This window comes from Chiloscyllium punctatum, chromosome 11 (assembly GCF_047496795.1).
Source record: "Chiloscyllium punctatum isolate Juve2018m chromosome 11, sChiPun1.3, whole genome shotgun sequence".
Lineage (NCBI taxonomy): Eukaryota > Metazoa > Chordata > Chondrichthyes > Orectolobiformes > Hemiscylliidae > Chiloscyllium > Chiloscyllium punctatum.
The window spans coordinates 97,020,818-97,038,502 of record NC_092749.1 but is presented as its reverse complement, the minus strand read 5'-3'; the positions used below and the strand labels follow the sequence as shown (position 1 = coordinate 97,038,502).

At 40.7% G+C, this 17,685-nt stretch overlaps 1 protein-coding gene across 1 annotated transcript in view; it reads right to left on the bottom strand.

Annotated features, from left to right (window-relative positions):
• LOC140483239 (pleckstrin homology domain-containing family G member 1-like) overlaps positions 1 to 17,685 on the bottom strand; it is a 212,757-nt gene that overhangs the window by 128,806 nt on the left and 66,266 nt on the right. The window contains exon 2 of the mRNA XM_072581337.1: positions 10,396 to 10,468. Coding sequence (XP_072437438.1) covers positions 10,396 to 10,444 — 49 coding nt within the window. The 5' untranslated portion in view covers positions 10,445 to 10,468. The remainder of the gene's footprint in view (positions 1 to 10,395; positions 10,469 to 17,685) is intronic.

Here is a 17,685-nt window from a genome sequence, read left to right as displayed (position 1 = left end):
AGGCGCCCCGGCAGAACCTAAACAGAATGTCAGTTGACAGCTATTGCTCAGTAATAACCTATTGGTAACCCCTTCCATCACTTCAAGTAGACAAATAAGGTTGTATTTGGCCATGATGGATTTGTGCATTGTAGAAAGTATGTTCTTCAGGGATTTTCCACGTAACCAGGTAGATGCAAATGTTGAAGAATAAGAACAGCTGCCTTGGTACACCTCTAATTCTGAAGCACAAGTCTTCAGTATTATTGCGGAAATGCAGACAGGCCTCAACTTGTGCACAATCCAGTACCTCCAACTATTTATTGATGTCTTGTGGATTGAAGCAAATAATATTTGATGCTTGGTGTTAAATGATGTTGGTCTAATAAAACTAATCCCTTGATTACTATCCTATTCTAGTCAATCCCCAAAGTTTGAAACTAGCATTATAGCAGATCAACTGATTTCAGTATATGCTGCCTGCAGTGTCAGATGGATTGGATAGGTGCAGTTGCAAGCTTACATTCACAAATAGCATCTGCGGTCCTGAAAAATGACAAGTCAGCTAAATGCAAAAAGAAAAGTACATACACAACATACCCCTCCTTTCCACAAAAAGGGAAGTTAAACTATTTATAATAGCAAGTGAGTCAGTCTCTATCATGCAAATAGTTCATCAAATACCCAGATCTCATGCCGATTTGTCTTGTGTTCCCTTGATCTCCACAGCCAAGTGGAGTGTGGTCAGACTTTGCTGTCTGTAGAGTTAACTTTTGTTTGGAAGCCTGCATCTCTCCCATTTACTGCATCATAGGGTAATTTGGTTTCTAGGTTCTGCTTGGTGTTCCCTCACTGGAACATCACTAATTTCAGAAATAAATAAATGTCAGCAGTCTTGAGTGGTTTGCCACTCATTGGTGTGGGAGCTACTTTTTGCGAGTCTGTCATGTCCCCAGCATCACTTTGGATTCAAAGCAAAGTTTCTAGAATTTCTCTTCCAGAGCCTGATCTGTTTAAGGAGAGTGTTGTTCCAGGTCTTTCAACAGAATGTTACATTTTTCATTAGATTGGTAATATAATTCATCTGGAGAGCTGAGAAATGTAAGCTAAGAGATCTCAAAAAGATATCTCCATATTTGCAAGTTTAGATTCATTCCGAGCCATTTGCTCAGTAACCTATTCTTGAATTTTACTTTCTTACTCAACCCAAGTACTGAGAAATTGTCCCTATTAACTCAGATTTACCATTCTTTCATATTCAGATCTGCAAGTAGTTTTCAAGTAGTCTGCTGCAGTTTATATCACAGTTCTAACAATTGACTGGTTCGACAGATTGTGACTAGTGAGGTGACAATATAATGGTGTACCCAGAATTGCTGACCCAAGTATCTACAATGCCAGATAGGGCATCCAAAACAGATGATTATGTTTACACTCCAACAAGGGGAATTGATGAACTGTTTCTGGTGAGAATTTTATAATTTAGATTTCTTCATGGCTTCTGATTTTTTTTAAAAAATACAACAGTATTCGGATGGCCAGATTGACCAGGCCAGTGCCAATAACAGTCGCCAGTCTAAAGAACAGATCATTAAGTTGCACAAGTACTTTTAACCATTTGACATTAATAGCTTCCATGAGATGGATGGCAAGAAGCTTGTTCTCAATGGCTTTGTGATATTGTTAGATTTGGGCGTGTAAATCATGACTGGTGGGATACCAGATTGTCAATCTTGTAACAAATAGTTTCAAGTTGAAGATTCAGTTTGGGCCAACCTGCAGCTCTTGAGTTGCCTTAGCCTTTCATTTGGTGTACTGCCTCTGCCAATAAATAATTTTTCTACTATTGCCTTTTAAAACTGAAAGGCTAGTCATTTCCTTGCTATATCCAAATAAAAAGCCATACCTTCCATGTGGTCTTATTACGTTTAGGTGTTCTTGCAGTTGCTTCAATTGTTAGTTTTGTACTTTGGACTACTAAGATTCACCAACCTGTAAGGATCACTTCACATTTGTAACATGAAGGGTAGACTTGCAATGCTAAGCCTTTGGTTTGTCTAATAAGTCTTTTCACAAAAAAGGTAGTTTCCATATGTGGAGCGATTGCGGACTCTGGGTGTGTACTTGATGTTAAAGGCTGGCGCAGGGGTGTTGAGAAAAAGATTCAGTATACAGAGAAGCCTACACGGAGTAGATTGGAGAAGATCTTTCCATTCAGACTAGGACCAGAGGGCATAGCCTCAGTGAAGGAACTGAAACGAGGATGAATCTCTACACCTAAAGGGTGGTTAATCTATGGAACAGCACCTGTTAAGGCCAAGGTCATGGAGTGTGTTTAGGACAGATAAATAGGTTCTTGGGGATTAAAGGGAATCAAGGGTTACAGTGAAAAAGGTAGGAGAATGGGATTAAAAAAATATATCAGCATGATCAAATGTGGAACAGGCTCAAATGGGCTGAATGCTCTTATGTTTTATGGTCATGGTATGTTGGTTGAGTGTGTTTAGCTTGGTGTTTCCTGTGTTCGGTGTGCAAATAGTCCCATTTTTAAGATGTGCCTGGTGCTGTTCCTAGCAATGCCTTTTCATTGATACAGGCCTGCTCCTATGGTAAGGGTAGAATGGGAAGTGTTATATTTTGTGGTTGAATAGAGTTCTGCTGCCACTGGTAGCCAGCAGTTATTGAAGGGATATATTTCCCTCCCCACCTCTTTCCGCCTTCCGCAAAGACCGTTCCCTCCGCGACTATCTGGTCATGTCCACGCCCCCAAACGACCCACCCTCCAATCCTGGCACTTTCCCCTGCCACTGCAGGAACTGTAAAACCTACGCCCACACCTCCTCCCTCACCTCTATCCAAGGCCCTAAAGAAGCATTCCACATCCAAAGTTTTACTTGCACATCCACTAATATCATTTATCGTATCCGTTGCTCCCGATGCGGTCTCCTCTACATTGGGAAGACTGGGCGCCTCCTAGCAAAGCGCTTTAGGGAACATCTCCGGGACACCCGCACCAATCAACCAAACCGCCCCGTGGCCCAACATTTCAACTCCCCCTCCCACTCTGCCGAGGACATGGAGGTCCTGGGCCTCCTTCACCACCACTCCCTCACCACCAGACGCCTGGAGGAAGAACGCTTCATCTTCCGCCTCGGAACACTTCAACCCCAGGGCATCAATGTAGACTTCAACAGTTTCCTCATTTCCCCTTCCCCCACCTCACCCTCATTCCAAACTTGGAACTTGGAAACAGTAACTGTCCCCATAACTTGTCCAGACTTGTCCTACCTGCCTATCTTCTTTTCCACCTATCCACTCCTTGACCTATCACCTTCATCCCCTCCCCCACTGTATTCTATGCTTTCTCCCCACCCCCACCCTCCTCTAGCTCATCTCTCCACGCTTCAGGCTCACTGCCTTTATTCCTGATGAAGGGCTTTTGCCCGAAACGTCGATTTCGAAGCTACTTGGATGCTGCCTGAACTGCTGTGCTCTTCCAGCACCACTAATCCAGAAGCAGTTATTGATGCCTAGTCTCAACTTTTGTACAATGGGGAACAGCTAGTCTTAAAGTGAAAAAGAACAAACAAGCTTGTGCTTGAGACCAGGCCTTAAGGTTAATTTAAGGTGGAATCCTACAAACTGCCATATAATCAATAAAGAGTATTAATATTTAAAACAGATTGCAGACATTGGTTATTGAGCAAGGTCAATGCTTGGGAATTGGTTCCAGCAAGCTGGACATTATGCTGCAGCAGTTGCTAGATGTTGAATGGTAACAGGGACCATGTGGAGGAGACAGTCAATCTGTCAGGGTGTGTTCAGTGTTTCAACTGGGTTTTGGATGGCGTTTTCTGTGAAAACTGAACCTGACCGTTGGTTCTACAGCACAAACATCAGAAACTGCCTGCCTAACCTCCCTTATCAGTTCTTGGAGGTTCAGAGTAGAAAGTTAAGTATTACTGTCTTTATCAGAGTGAACTCAGGTGACCCTGATTGATTTCAGAATTAAATCAAGAAATCATCTATAATCTGTAGAATCACATGTTAAAAAACTAAACACAGGCCAGTTTTATTTATTTCAAGTAAGTTTGTGTTTCGGTCCCATTCACACAAAAAAAAAAGTTTTGTTTCATAGCATAGGTCAAGCCAGCAGTTTAATAATACACATGCTGCTGTGGCTTGAAGATGAGCGTTTGGTCCTGGTTTCTTTGACAGAGAAATTGGGGGAACAGGTTCCAAGCAGTGCAAGGTAAACAACATTGAGGTCCTTTTTAAAAAAAAGTTGCATCAGTAAGAGCAGCCCGAATGGGTGTGGTCAAGGTCTAATAATTTTAGCTAGCTTTCAGCAGTTGCTGTGGGGAGCCTGAAGTGGAAGCTATTTCTACCTCTTGATTACAGCCAAATGTTTTGGGGGGGGGGGGGGGGGGGGGTGTGAGGGGGAGGGGGGGGGGGGGTGTGAGGGGGGGGGGGGGGGGTGTGAGGGGGGGGGGGGGGGGGTGGGTGAGGGGGGGGGGGGGGTGGTGGTGTTCTCTTCCTAGGCTGCTGGATTGCCTGAAAAATCCAATTAGTTTTCTGAATTTGCCTTTTTGCCAAGGGGTACATTTACACGATGGTACTTTTTAGAACAGTTAATTAGTAATATTTACTGTATCTATTATTCTGTTAAGTTTTTCAATGGAGTTAAAGTTTATTTCTTTTGCTATAATTTTAGTGTTTGAATAAATTGTTTTGCTTAACATAATGTTTTGCTTAACATAAAGTAGTTTGACCAGTCAAATTGCAGCTAGAACACAGCAGTTTACATTTGCTTTTAAAAATAGAGAAAAAGTTAGGTTCTAGGATACCTTAAAATATTTTAAGACATTCAGGTCTGGTCCTTAAAGTAATCCAAATCTTTTGTTTAAGCCACAAACTAGCATCAAGAATTGATGATTTGAAGTCTGGTTAGGGACCACTAGGATCAATTTTGAAGATTCGTTGTACGTTTTAAACTATACTGTGTTGCAATAGAAGAGGAGAAAGGCTGGTTAGTCTGGCTGTCTGTGTTAAAAAAAGTAAAGTTCCATCATGTGTCATGTTGGGATGTGAACTCTTATCCAGAGGTTCAAGCTAATGCTTGGGACTAGTCCAATGGTTTACTGTTATGTTATCATCTTGTAGCCAAATCAAGGTCTCATTGCTTCCAAGAAACCTGAACTCACTTCCTGATAGATGGAAACAAAGGAATGTCTTCGGCAAACTTCTCCTGAAAGACTCGCCAGGAGACTAGTAGCCTGTAGGCTTCAGAGTGCTCCCAGTGACCTTGAAGCATAGAAGCAAGTTTCACTCTGGGACAAACACATTCCAGAATGGCACTCCAGTGAAGCATCGAAGGAGGGTTCCACTATGGGAAGATTTGTTTTTAAATTCATTCGTGGGATTTAGTTGGCAAGCATCACTGGCTAGGATGGCATTTATTACCAAACCCTAACTGCCCTTGAATGGAGTTGTTTGCAAAGTTATTTCAGAGGGTAGCCAAAAGTCAGCAATATTGTTGTGGGTCTGGATTTATACAAAGATTAAAAACCATTTTACCTGATCTGACCTAAAAAAGGGTAATACAATAAACATCTGGTTCACTAAACACTAGGATCACCACCTGACTACCTTTTAACCCAGATTTTATTGAATTCACATTTAGACCATTACAGGATTCAAACTCATGTGTCCAGGCCATTAGTCTGGTACTCTGGATTGTCAGGCAAAGGTTAGTGCAGACTCAATAGGCCAAGTGGCCTCTTACTCACTGTAGAGATTCAATGATTCTTCTCACCCCTGACCAATCCCTTTTGAATTTGAGAGAGACTCAAAGACAAAGTATATGTTGGAATCCATACAGTCCAAGGAAAGGCTCAGAACTAGATTTAACACAGTAGCTTGAAACTGGAGATATAGTAACTTGACGCCATGATCCAAACAATAAATTTTGTTACTTTGACAAATCACAATTCCCTCCCAAGTGTAATCCAAAACCAGCACTGGTGCTAGAACTAAGCTTTATAGTTGCTCCGATATGCTACCTTCATCCATGGAAGCAGGAAGCAAGAATCACTGAAAGTTAACAAATGCCCCTTCTTCACAAACAAGGCAAGCCTTTATGGGAGAGTGTCAAAAGAAGAACATAGCACCACAGGGGTGGAGGTGAACAGACACAGACAGAATCTAACCACTTCATTAGATGGAAACTGATAAGTGTCCATATTACAGAGGAGGAAGTGCTGGATGTCTTGAAACACATAAAGGTGGATACATCCCCAGGACCTGATCAGTACTCTAGAACTCTGGGAAGCAAGAGAAGTGATTGCTGGGCCTCTTGCTGAGATATTTGTATCATTGATAGTCACGGATGAGGTGCCGGAAGACTGGAGGTTGGCTAACGTGATGCCACTGTTTAAGAAGGGTGGTATGGACAAGCCAAGGAACTATAGCCGGTGAGCCTGAGGTCAGTGGTGGGCAAGTTGTTGGAGGGAATCTTGAGGGACAAGGTGTACATGTATTTGGAAAGGCAAGGACTGAGTAGGGATAGTCAACATGGCTTTGTGCGTGGGAAATCATGTCTCATAAACTTGATTGAGTTTTTTTAAGTAGTAACACAGAGGATCGATGAGGGCAGAGCAGTAGATGTGATCTATATGGACTTCAGTAAGGCGTTCGACAAGATTCCCCATGGGAGACTGGTTAGCAATGTTAGATCTCATGGAATACAGGGAGAACTAGCCATGTGGATACAGAACTGGCTCAAAGAGAGAAGTTAGAGGGTAGTGGTGGAGGAGGGTTGTTTTTCAGACTGGAGGCCTGTGACCAGTGGAGTGCCACAAGGATCTTTGCTGGATCCTCTACTTTTTGTCATGTACATAAAGCATTTGGATGCAAGCATAAGGGTAAAGTTTGCAGATGACACCAAAATTGGAGGTGTAGTGGACAGCGAAGAAGGTAGCCACAGATTACAACAGGATCTGGACCAGATGGGCCAATAGGCAAGAAGTGGCAGATGGAGTTTAATTCAGATAAATGCAAGGTGCTGCATTTTGGGGAAGCAAATCTTAGCAGGACTTATACACTTAATGGTAAGGTCCTTGGGAGTGTTGCTGAACAAAGATACCTTGGAGTGCAGGTTCATAGCTCCTTGAAAGGAATTGCAGGTAGATAGGATAGTGAAGGTGGCATTTGTTATGCTTTCTTTTATTGGTCAGAGTATGTGAGTACAGGTGTTGGGACTGTACGGGACATTGGTGAAGCCACTGTTGGAGTATTGCGTGCAATTCTGGTCTCCTTCCTATCAGAAAGATGTTGTGAAACTTGAAAGGGTTCAGAAAAGATTGACAAGGATGTTGCCAGGGTTGGGGGAAGAGGCTGAACAGGCTGGGGCTGTTTTCCCTGAGCGTCAGAGGCTGAGGGGTGACCTTATAGAGGTTTACAAAATGATGATGGGCATGGATAGGATAAATAGACAAAGTCTTTTCCCTGGGGTGGGGAAGTCCTGAACTAGCAGGCATAGGTTTAGGGTGAGTGGGAAAAGATATAAAAGAGACCCAAGGGGCAACTTTTTCATGCAGAGGGTGGTACGTGTATGGAATGAGCTGCCAGAGGAAGTGGTGGGGGCTGGTACAACTGCAACATTTAAGAGGCATTTGGATAGGTATAGGAATAGGAAGGGGTTTGGAGGGATATGGGCTGGGTGCCGGCAGGTGCGACTAGATTGGGTTGGATATCTGCTCGGCATGGACGGATTGGACCGAAGGGTCTGTATCCATGCTGTACACCCCTATGACTCTAAGCCAGCTTAATCCACCATTCAGCCTGGACATTAAAGATTCCATAATCAGGTTTGAAATCCTCCATATCTCATGCTATCAACAAATGGAATTTTTGATTCACTTTGTTCAATACTAACAAATTAGCTACTATGTTTCCCTTTCATCAACTGCAGAGAATACATTTCATTCAGTGAATCATGTCTAAAATCTATTAAGCAGGCCCTATTTCATAGATACATGTGGTTGTGTTTTAAAACACTCGGAATGGAGTAATGTCATTTAACATCCACAAATAGCTGTAGTTTGATGGCTAATTGATTATTAAGTACATGATCATGGATGGGGCCATCATGTAAAAGCCATGTTATTGGGCAATTGTGCCATGATCTGCACTGGCAAATCCTCAAATATGTTCAAATCCCTCAGTCAGAATATAAATATTCTTTTTACCCCACTCCCTCTTCCCCTCAAAAATCTGCAAATAAAAAAAGTTGGAATTAACAAGGTGACTGCAGGAGCTGTTAGATTAATGTGGAAAAGGAAGAAAACAACTTGTTCATTGTCATCGCTGGAGGGAAAGTGGCCCTTAACAGTGGGCTGAAGAAAGATTAGAAATGGAAAAACTACATGACCTTTGAAAATCATTTTTGTAGTTTAGAAGTAATAATAATCCAGGCACCGAGACAACACTCCACCACCATCCTCCTCATTTGGCATAAAACTTACAATTTTCAAATTTTAAAATCCAATTTCTTGCTCAAATGCCATATTCAGCTCCAAACTCCTTTGATTAAGTTTTATTGCAAATCCTTTGTACAGAACTTGCCCCAAAAAAAATGAAAGCAAGTAAGTTATAAAATGCTACTTAGGTGTCCACAGCAGCCTTAGAACAAGGATTGCAAATGGCTCTTTCAATTCCATGTTAGCTGTTCAAGTTAGAAGAAAAAGGGGGAAAAAAAAAGGAGATAAATGGAAAGAGAGCAAGTGAGAAAATATTTTCTCAACAACACATTCTGAAAGGCAGTACAGCAAGTTTAAAAACCAGGGATACACAGTATGACAACATTCCTGATGAAGGGCTCTGGACCGAAACGTTGACTCTCCTGCTCCTCGGATGCTGCCTGACCTGCTGTGCTTTTCCGGCAACACACACTTGACTCTGATCTCCAGTATCTGCAGACCTCATTTTCTCCCTATGACAAACCATTTAGTCCATTATGCCTATGCTAGTATATTGCAATAGAAATCCAAAACAAATCCCAATCTGCTGCCCTATATCTTTCTTTGCATTTAAAAAAGCATCCAATCATCCATTCCAATCCCCACAAATATTCCATTCTCAAATATTTTGTGTTCTCTCAAAACAACAGATCAAGTGAACCACTGGCTTAATTTTTTTTTGCCTAAAGAAACCATCTTGGCAACTGAAATGTGTGAACTAGGGTCTAAAAAGATTGAGAAACAGAAATTGAAACTTTCAACCTCTGATGGAGGTTGCCTGGACTGATTCCGGAGAAGGGTGCTGGAAAAGCACAGCAGGTCAGGCAGCATCTGAGGAGCAGGAAAAATTGACATTTCCAGCAAAAGCCTTTTATCAGGATCCCTGAAGGGTTTTTACCCAAAACATTGATTTTCCTGCTGCCTGACCTGCTGTGCTTTTCCACCACTACTCTAATCTTGACTCTAATCTCCTGCATCTGCAGTACCCACTTCTGCCTGATTCCTTAGAAAGCACGACCAGAACCAATGATTTATTGGGAGAGAAAATAAGTTTCATCATAAAGCATGTCCAAAGAGAACTAGTCAGAAAAATCAAATCTGTTCACTTAAAATAGGGGTGGCACAGTGGCTCAGTGGGTAGCACTATTGCCTCACAGCACCAGGGACCCATGTTCAATTCCCACCTCGGGTGATTGTGTGGAGTTTGCACATTTTCCCTGCATCTGCATGGGTTTCCTCTGATACTTTGGATTGTGGGAGGAAACCAAAGATGTGCAGGTCAGGTCACTTGGCCATGCAAAATTGCCGATAATGGTAGGTGCATTTGTCAGGGGTAAATGTAGGGGAATGGGTCTGGGTGGGTTACTCTTCGGAGGGTTAGTGTGGACTTGATGGGCCAAAAGGGCCTGTTTCCATACTGTAGGGAATCTAAAATGTTAAAACTGGCTCATTAAATTATTAAAATTATGGCAACTGTAAGCAACTCAGCTCAAATTATATCTGACAGCATTTCAAATAGGCATATCAAAAGTACAAATTTACTGGATCTATTTACAACTTTCTAAGACTAACTAACCATCTTGAAATTTCAGGGCAGAATCTGGACATCATCCAAGGCTAAAATAGACCATTTTAATCAGCAGCTTATCCACTACCTCAAAACATCCAGTCACCAACACAAATTGCAGTGTTTAGCATCTATAATGCATGTTAATGCATAACTTTAAAGTCTGAGCAAGAGTGACGATTTAAACTAGGAAACAGTTCTGGCACAACTCCAATTGTAAATAACTGCAAAATACTGGAGCAGAGTCACTCAAAGACTTACGTTCTACATCTAAGTCATTTTAAAAGAAATTTACTAATGCTTACAAAATTAAAACACAAACATACCAACCTTCACTTTTGGAAGTGGCCTCTATCCCTTCCAGGGCCTTACCTGGCATCTTGACAGAATTCACAAGCAGAACCTGAAGAGATAGAAAAAGGAGTGGCTTCTTAAACATGGTCCAAACATCCTGGTGACAAAAAAACCCCTAAAACTATACCTGGAATCTTGCATCAACCTTGTGATAGCACTCTTGAAATCAGTAACTTTCTGACAGAGGCAAGTCCCATTCAGTTTAGGCTAGTTTGCAGTACTGAAGGTATAATGTACATATCGGGGTGCCATTTTTCAGAGATATTAAACAAACATTGGCCACCCTCACAGGTGGGTGTGAAATAGATCCCTGGCACAAAGACAACCAGGAAGGAAGCTCACACTGGTGTCCTGGCCAGTATATATCCAATCAACTAGATTATCTGATTGTCACACTTAGATTTGTGGAAATATTGTACAAAATTGGCAGCTACAGTTACAGTTACATAATAGAAAAATCAAGTGAATTAACAGAAAGTGTTAAATCAGATGTTAGCAAGAATTAAAGATTGTAGAACAACCACAGCAGGTGACCTTCAGCCCTTCTCGTTTGACCACATTACTCAAAATGCAAAATAAGATAGAGAAGCTAAAGGGATTGGAATTACATTAAACAAAAATCAAAAAAGTGACACAGGTTAGTAAAACCTTAAAGACAAAGCAGACATTTGGATTGGAGGGATTGTAACAAAAACAAATGTAGAACAAATGGTAAGCTTGCATCACACTCATTGTGGTGAAAAAGTGTCAAAGTGTTCTGTTCTGGTTGTCACTTAAAAAAAGACAAATCGTTGCAAAAACATGTCTTTACAAGAATAAAACTGGAATTGAGGAAAGCTCTAGTAGAGGTCTTTAAAATTAAGTTAGGTTTTGAAAGAAAGCACTCAAATCTATTGGTGGGAAAAACAAAAATTAACTGCCTTCAATAAAATAGTTACAGAAAGAAAACAGGAAACTCAAGAAACTCAGTGGTAGGAATGCTGAACTTGCTACCATAGGGTCTGGTCAAGGTGAGCATTACAGACAAGTTGAAAAGAAGTGGACAGACAAACATACAGGAGGCTTGAGAAAGCAGGGCATGTTGATAGAGTTAAGAAAGGTATGAGACTCATCAGCATAATGCTTTGGGCTAATCATGTTAAAAAAAAAATCAAAATGATAAGGACAGACAAGTGATGTGCTAAGCTGCTTTTAGATAGGTCAATTCAAATAATTCATCCACAGACATACAGTTTAAAAGGCAGCTTTGCACAAGCTCAGAACTGAAGCCAACCTGAATAACTCATTGCTTAGTCTACTGTTCAGGTTACATTTACTCCATTCAAGAGGTAAATCATCTATTCTGACCAATTTACATAGGCAGAAGTTTGTGGGAAAGGAACGCTATGCATGGACAAAAAGATGAAGCTAGTATTTGCATCTCTCAACCAAAATAGTTATGCATACAATAGTACAGTTGAGGTAATAATTTACAAGTATTACAAGAGCAGAGTAGGACGTGCTAATAACCCCAATGTTACCAAATGAATCCCAAGTGAAACTTTACTCACTAATTGAAAAGCACTTTTGGTCCTTGGTTCAGTGTATTTTTCCTGAACAGTAACGCTAAATACCATGGCCCTATTTAAGGACAAGAGTATTCTTTTTGCAGTATTATGCTTCTGTACCAAGATGCTGAAACAAAAGTGAAGCTTGATGCTCCCAGTTGATGGTAACATTGATCAGTTGGTTTCCAGGGTGAAAACTGGTTTGATAAACCACAAGTTTTAATTTTGCAGTTTGGCTACCTTAGCAAACAGCCAGTGGACATGAGCTAACAATGTACTTTAATCATTTGCACAAAGCTTTATTACATAAGGAAAAAGAATGAACTAATATGCTGAACGAACTAGCTAGAACAGTTTGAGTGCACAAGATTCAACCCTATTACTCTCAACAGCACAGATAGTCAAACAGTAAAAAGATACCCTGTTTCCACTTTTGAAATTTCTTGCTGAGTTAGCACTATACCTTCATTTGCTGCCGCAACCCCCCCCCACAACCCCTCTCCCTGCAGTAAGGTACCCTGTTGCTATGCAACCAATTTCCTTTCTTCACAAAATTAGAGCAATATGGTTGTGTCTGCATTAGAACCCAAATTTCCAAATAATAATCCATTGAACTTTCATCACAAGATGAGGAGTACATTTCAGTTCTGGAATCAATCACCTGACAATATTAAATTGTTCTGCTTTCCACAGATACTGCCAACATTTCTGCTTTATTCAGCGACTAACAGATTACATGATCGTTACTAAATTTGTTTGCGAGCTCATGGTTATGTGCAAATTTCTTGCATTTCAGAAACCACTATGCTTCCAATATATTTTGACCATTAAACAGCCTTTTTTGGGAACATCGAGGGATTGTGAAAGGTACTATGTAAATCTTTGACAATAGTAAAGAAAAGGAAAAAAAAATCTCAGCAGAAGTGGACTGGTGGGTTAACAGCATCTAGACTTTACCACATGAACCACATTTCCAAGTTTAGAAGTACTTCAGAACAGTGCATGTTAAAAAAGGGAAAATACCCACCATACCTGCAATTAACACATTTATTTTTAGAACAAAGATCAGGATGTGAGCATTGCTAGCTATTTAATCTAACCAATACCCGCTGACATTCAAATGGCATTATTATTACTGAATCCTCACTATCAATATCCTGGAGGTTATTAACCAGAAATTAAACTGGACTAGCCGTATAAAACAGCATGGCTACAAAGCAGGCCAGAGGCTGAGGTCCTGCATTGTAATTCATCTCTGGACTCCCAAACCTGTCCATCTACAAAACAAGGTAGAAGTCAGGAATGTGCTGGAATACTCCCCGTATGGCTGGGCAAATGCAGCACCAAATACTACAAGATGCTCAACACCATCGAGGATAAAGCAGTCAGCCAATCTAATAGTTTGTGGATGTGGTGCCATTTGTTTCTTTTACCACTATTATCAGTACTTGCAGGGTATACCACCTAAGCGATCACTGTAGAAATTCACCAAGGTTCCTTAGACAAGTGCACACAATCACTACCATCTTGAAGTAGAAGGGGACCACCACCTCAAAGCCCACCATTTAGACTTGGAATATATAACCACCATTTCACATCAGATCACATTCAATCCCTTGCTACATGAAATACAAGGCAGTTCACCACCATCAAGTGCAATTAAAGAGTGGCAATAAATGCTGGTCCAGCCAGCAATGCCCATTTACAAAGTTAATTTGCAAAGATGTGAGGACTTTGCAGGTTCAAGAGAGCAATGTTTGTCATAGTTTGTCATGCTTTGGTAGATGCCAGGTGGTCCATCCAGTTAAAAAATTTCTGTCATGTCTTTGAAATAGCTTGATACAATTGTTTTCTAGGCCATTTTAGAGGGCAAGTTAGGAGTCAATGCATTGCGATAGATCTGGAGTGACATGTAAACTGAACTAGGGAGGGATACCAGATTTTCCTCAAGTAAACCAGATGGATTTGTGACAGTTTCATGGTCACTATTAGACTAGTCTTTAAATTCTATAATTTATTCATTGGTGATGGCTCCAGAATAACATGGGTCTTTGCAGTCAGTCACATTGCGATTAATTACTAAATTAAAAGGAGTCTATATTAAAAATTCAAAGAGCAAAGACTTGAGTAGGAAATTGGAAGAATAAAATCTGAAACAAAGCTGTACAGGTAGGCAAATTAAAAATTTCTACATTAGAATACAGGCAATTCCTGGGTTGGAAACAGGTTCTGTTCTAGAGTCTATTCACGAGTCGATTTGCATGCAAATCCGAACACAATGCAGGAAAATAAATCAGCCATAAGTACAGAAAAGTTTCATATGCTGAATCTTTAAAAGTACACTCCTGTATGGGATCATCTTCAGTACAAGCATTAGGTCAATAACCCCTGGTTCTTCTTTACTAAGCTTATAAAAGCCTGTTACAAAACATCAATTTTAATATTACAGATTTCAGACAAAACAAATTGTTATTGCAAATGTTCCACTCTTCAATGCCTCAATACAGCTGTATTAGTCTTAATATTTACACTATATGTCCCACATTAGGCATACAACCTTCTAAACAGAAATAAATGGGTCCTACAAGCCACAGGACTGAACACGAGTAAGCTCAGCATCCTGCAGTGAACAGCTGACTCAGTGCACCACCTTCGGGGAAGCCAAAACAGAGGATATGATCCAGTCAGGGAGTTTCACAACTTGTTACAAAAGAAGCTAAGTATCATCCAACTGAAAGCTTTCATCTGGCTGCTGTGCGTGCAAGGTGTCAGGCATCTGCAATTGTAATCAGAACAGTGCTTGTCCGGTCATGTTCCTGATTTCCTTGCCTGTATTTCCATTCACAGCAGGACACCACTCGTACACTAAGTTTAATAGGAAAATAAGCAGTATTTTCCATCCATAACACCTCCCTACATTCCAAATTTATAGGTATTGCTACACAAAGCGAGCACACTCCATTCAACTCACCCATAAGCTTGTTGGTTATGACAACAATGAAGTTGTTGGCTAATCAACATCTTTTATTAGTTTACAGTAAACACAAAAGTCAATTCCAACATTGGAACCTGCTGCACTCATCTCTAACTATTTTTCAAGATTTTGAATTAAATCTAGTTTTTATGAATATAGTAACTCCTCCATATTTTTGTTCCATTGACTATTTCAGTCAGCAATAAATTTTCCCAGTTAATGGTAAATTTACTCTCCCTACAAAGTTCAAAGCACAGGCTGCAGCTTCTGGTTCATCCGATCATTTGCTGGTCTACATTATCTATCCCTTGAATCCTAGATCAATTTCCTGCAGTGGAGGTCTGCCACAAGGAATGTTTCCAAGATCCAACCACAAAATGGTTACACAGACAACTTAATTTTTAGGTATTTGTTTGTAAAGCTAACAGCTACTATACTTATTATATTCATTCCATATGCATATTGCAAAGACTGTGGGTCCTGACAGCACCCAACGATAGTATTGAAGGCCTGTGCAACACCAGCAGCTACAAACATATGACAAAGAAAAGCAAAAACTGCTCAAGTATGTCCTACACTCAAAACAGATAAATCCAATCCTGGTAATGACTGGGATGAAAAAGCTTGTTGACTGAGCTAGCTAGTTTTGTAGCTGCATTCCAGAAAATGTCATGGAATGACTGCCAAGTGGGGGCAGGGGTGGTTGGTGGTCAAGTTCATGATCCAGGGTCAGGACCAATGATGTTGGCAGTGCAGGGGTGGAAAAAAAAAGAGGACAGACAGATCCAGCTGACATTAGGCAGGAAATTGAAATGCATGACACAAGTCTCTGGATTACTCCAATGCAGTGTAGGAAAAGGAGGGAGGATGTAGCAGATGGATGCGTGGTTGGAAAGATGGTGCAGCAGGAAGGACTTCAGGTTCAAAGGATTACATTTGATCAGAAATGGGAGTAATGTATTCTCAGGGAGGTTTACTTAGTATTAGATTGCTTCAAGGTATGTTCCATTTTGCTTCTGAACAGTGTGGGAATGGTGCCTGTTCAATCGAGTTCAACTAGTCAGTTATCTGGGTTGACCCAAAATGTTAACTCATTTCTCTTCACAAGTGCTGCCAGACTTGCTGAGCTTTTCCAGCAATTTCTGTTTTAGCTAGTGATCAAGTCCAGTATCAATATCCCGATTCTGGAAGTCTCCAAGGCACCTTGCAGCAAACCTTGTTTAAAAAAGGTTAGTTATATAAAGCTTGTGATAGAAAGTTCAAATGCTCCTGCTAATTCTCATTCATTTTTCTCAGTACATGCTGTCAGAGGCAGGACAGCCTCACCTCGGTCTGATACTCAGTTTCAGTTCTTCATGGGCCAGTTACCTCTGAACTCACTACAGCCCTCACAAAATATAATGAAAGAGCTGTTTGCCAAAGGAAAGTGTGACAGTTTATTGAGCATGGCTTCCAAAAAAACCTCCAGAAAAATTAAAGTTAATCAGAATCAAGAAATAGGGTATTTCTACTGACTGGAGCCATAGAACCAGCTGTAGGCCATTTGCCCCAACATGCCTGTTTTATCATTCAATTTGATCCTGGTTGATCATTCAACTCAATACCTTGTTCCCATTTTCTCCTCATGCTGTTCATTGGTGTTAAAGGTATCAATCTCTTGAAAACTATTTTGGTTGCAACTGCTTTGTGGCAGGCTCACCAGTCTTTGGGTAAAGAAGTTTCTTGTCATCAGTCCTAAATTAGCTACCCTATGTCCTAGGACTGTGACCCTGGATCTGGACTCCACAGTTGTCCAGAAAATCCTTCTTGCTTTTATCTGTTTGAATTTTAAACATTTGTAGGAGATACCCTTCATTCCCCACAACTCCAATGACTACAGTTCTAACCAATCCAGTTTCTTTTCACTAATTGGTCCCACCATTCCAGGAAACAGATTGGCAAACTTTTCTTGCATTCCCTCCTTAGCCATAAAATCCTTCCCTCAAAAAAAAGAGGCCAAAACCGTACACAGTATTCCAAGTGTGGTTGCACCAAGCCCCTGCACATCATGCCTCAGCACAAAAGATGATCATTTTGGGAGTCAATCATCTTCAGCCTTAGGATATTATTGCATGGGTTCCTCAGTGAAAACAGAAACATCCTGCTTAAAATGTCTATCCCTTCAACATTAGGTCAGTAGAGGGAAAGTTCATTGACAGACTGTACTAACGCAAACATGTACAGATATGAAATATGGTGAACCTTCAGTCAATACTTAAAAATTGGAGGCAAACAACAAAGCTGTTAAGATAGCAGCTCAAAAAGTCAAATGAATATCCAATTAAATATTGACACTTCATAGTCACCTGTGGAAGGGGACATTAGGAATGGCCCAGCACAAAGAAGAGGATTGAGTTACTAAGCCCCTTTTCAGACTGGAAAAAATAAAGATCAAACTCAACTGCCACCATCAACTTTCTGTTGTATTACAATGGCCTCACCCATGTAAACTAGATGGTTGGGGCTTCAAATTTTACAGCCATATGACAGGACCTAGCAAATCCATCAGAAGCAGTTGGCAGACAATCTCACTGCAAGTTATTGAAAAGTACCTGTTCTAATTTTAAAAAGGTTTACACAAGAGTCAGTCTTCTTTGACAAAGAACTTCACAACCGGATCTTAAGAAAACAGGATTCACAAGATCCCCACTTCAACTTTCAAAAATCACCAAATCCAAAGAAGTTACAGGCCTGCCATGTGGGAAA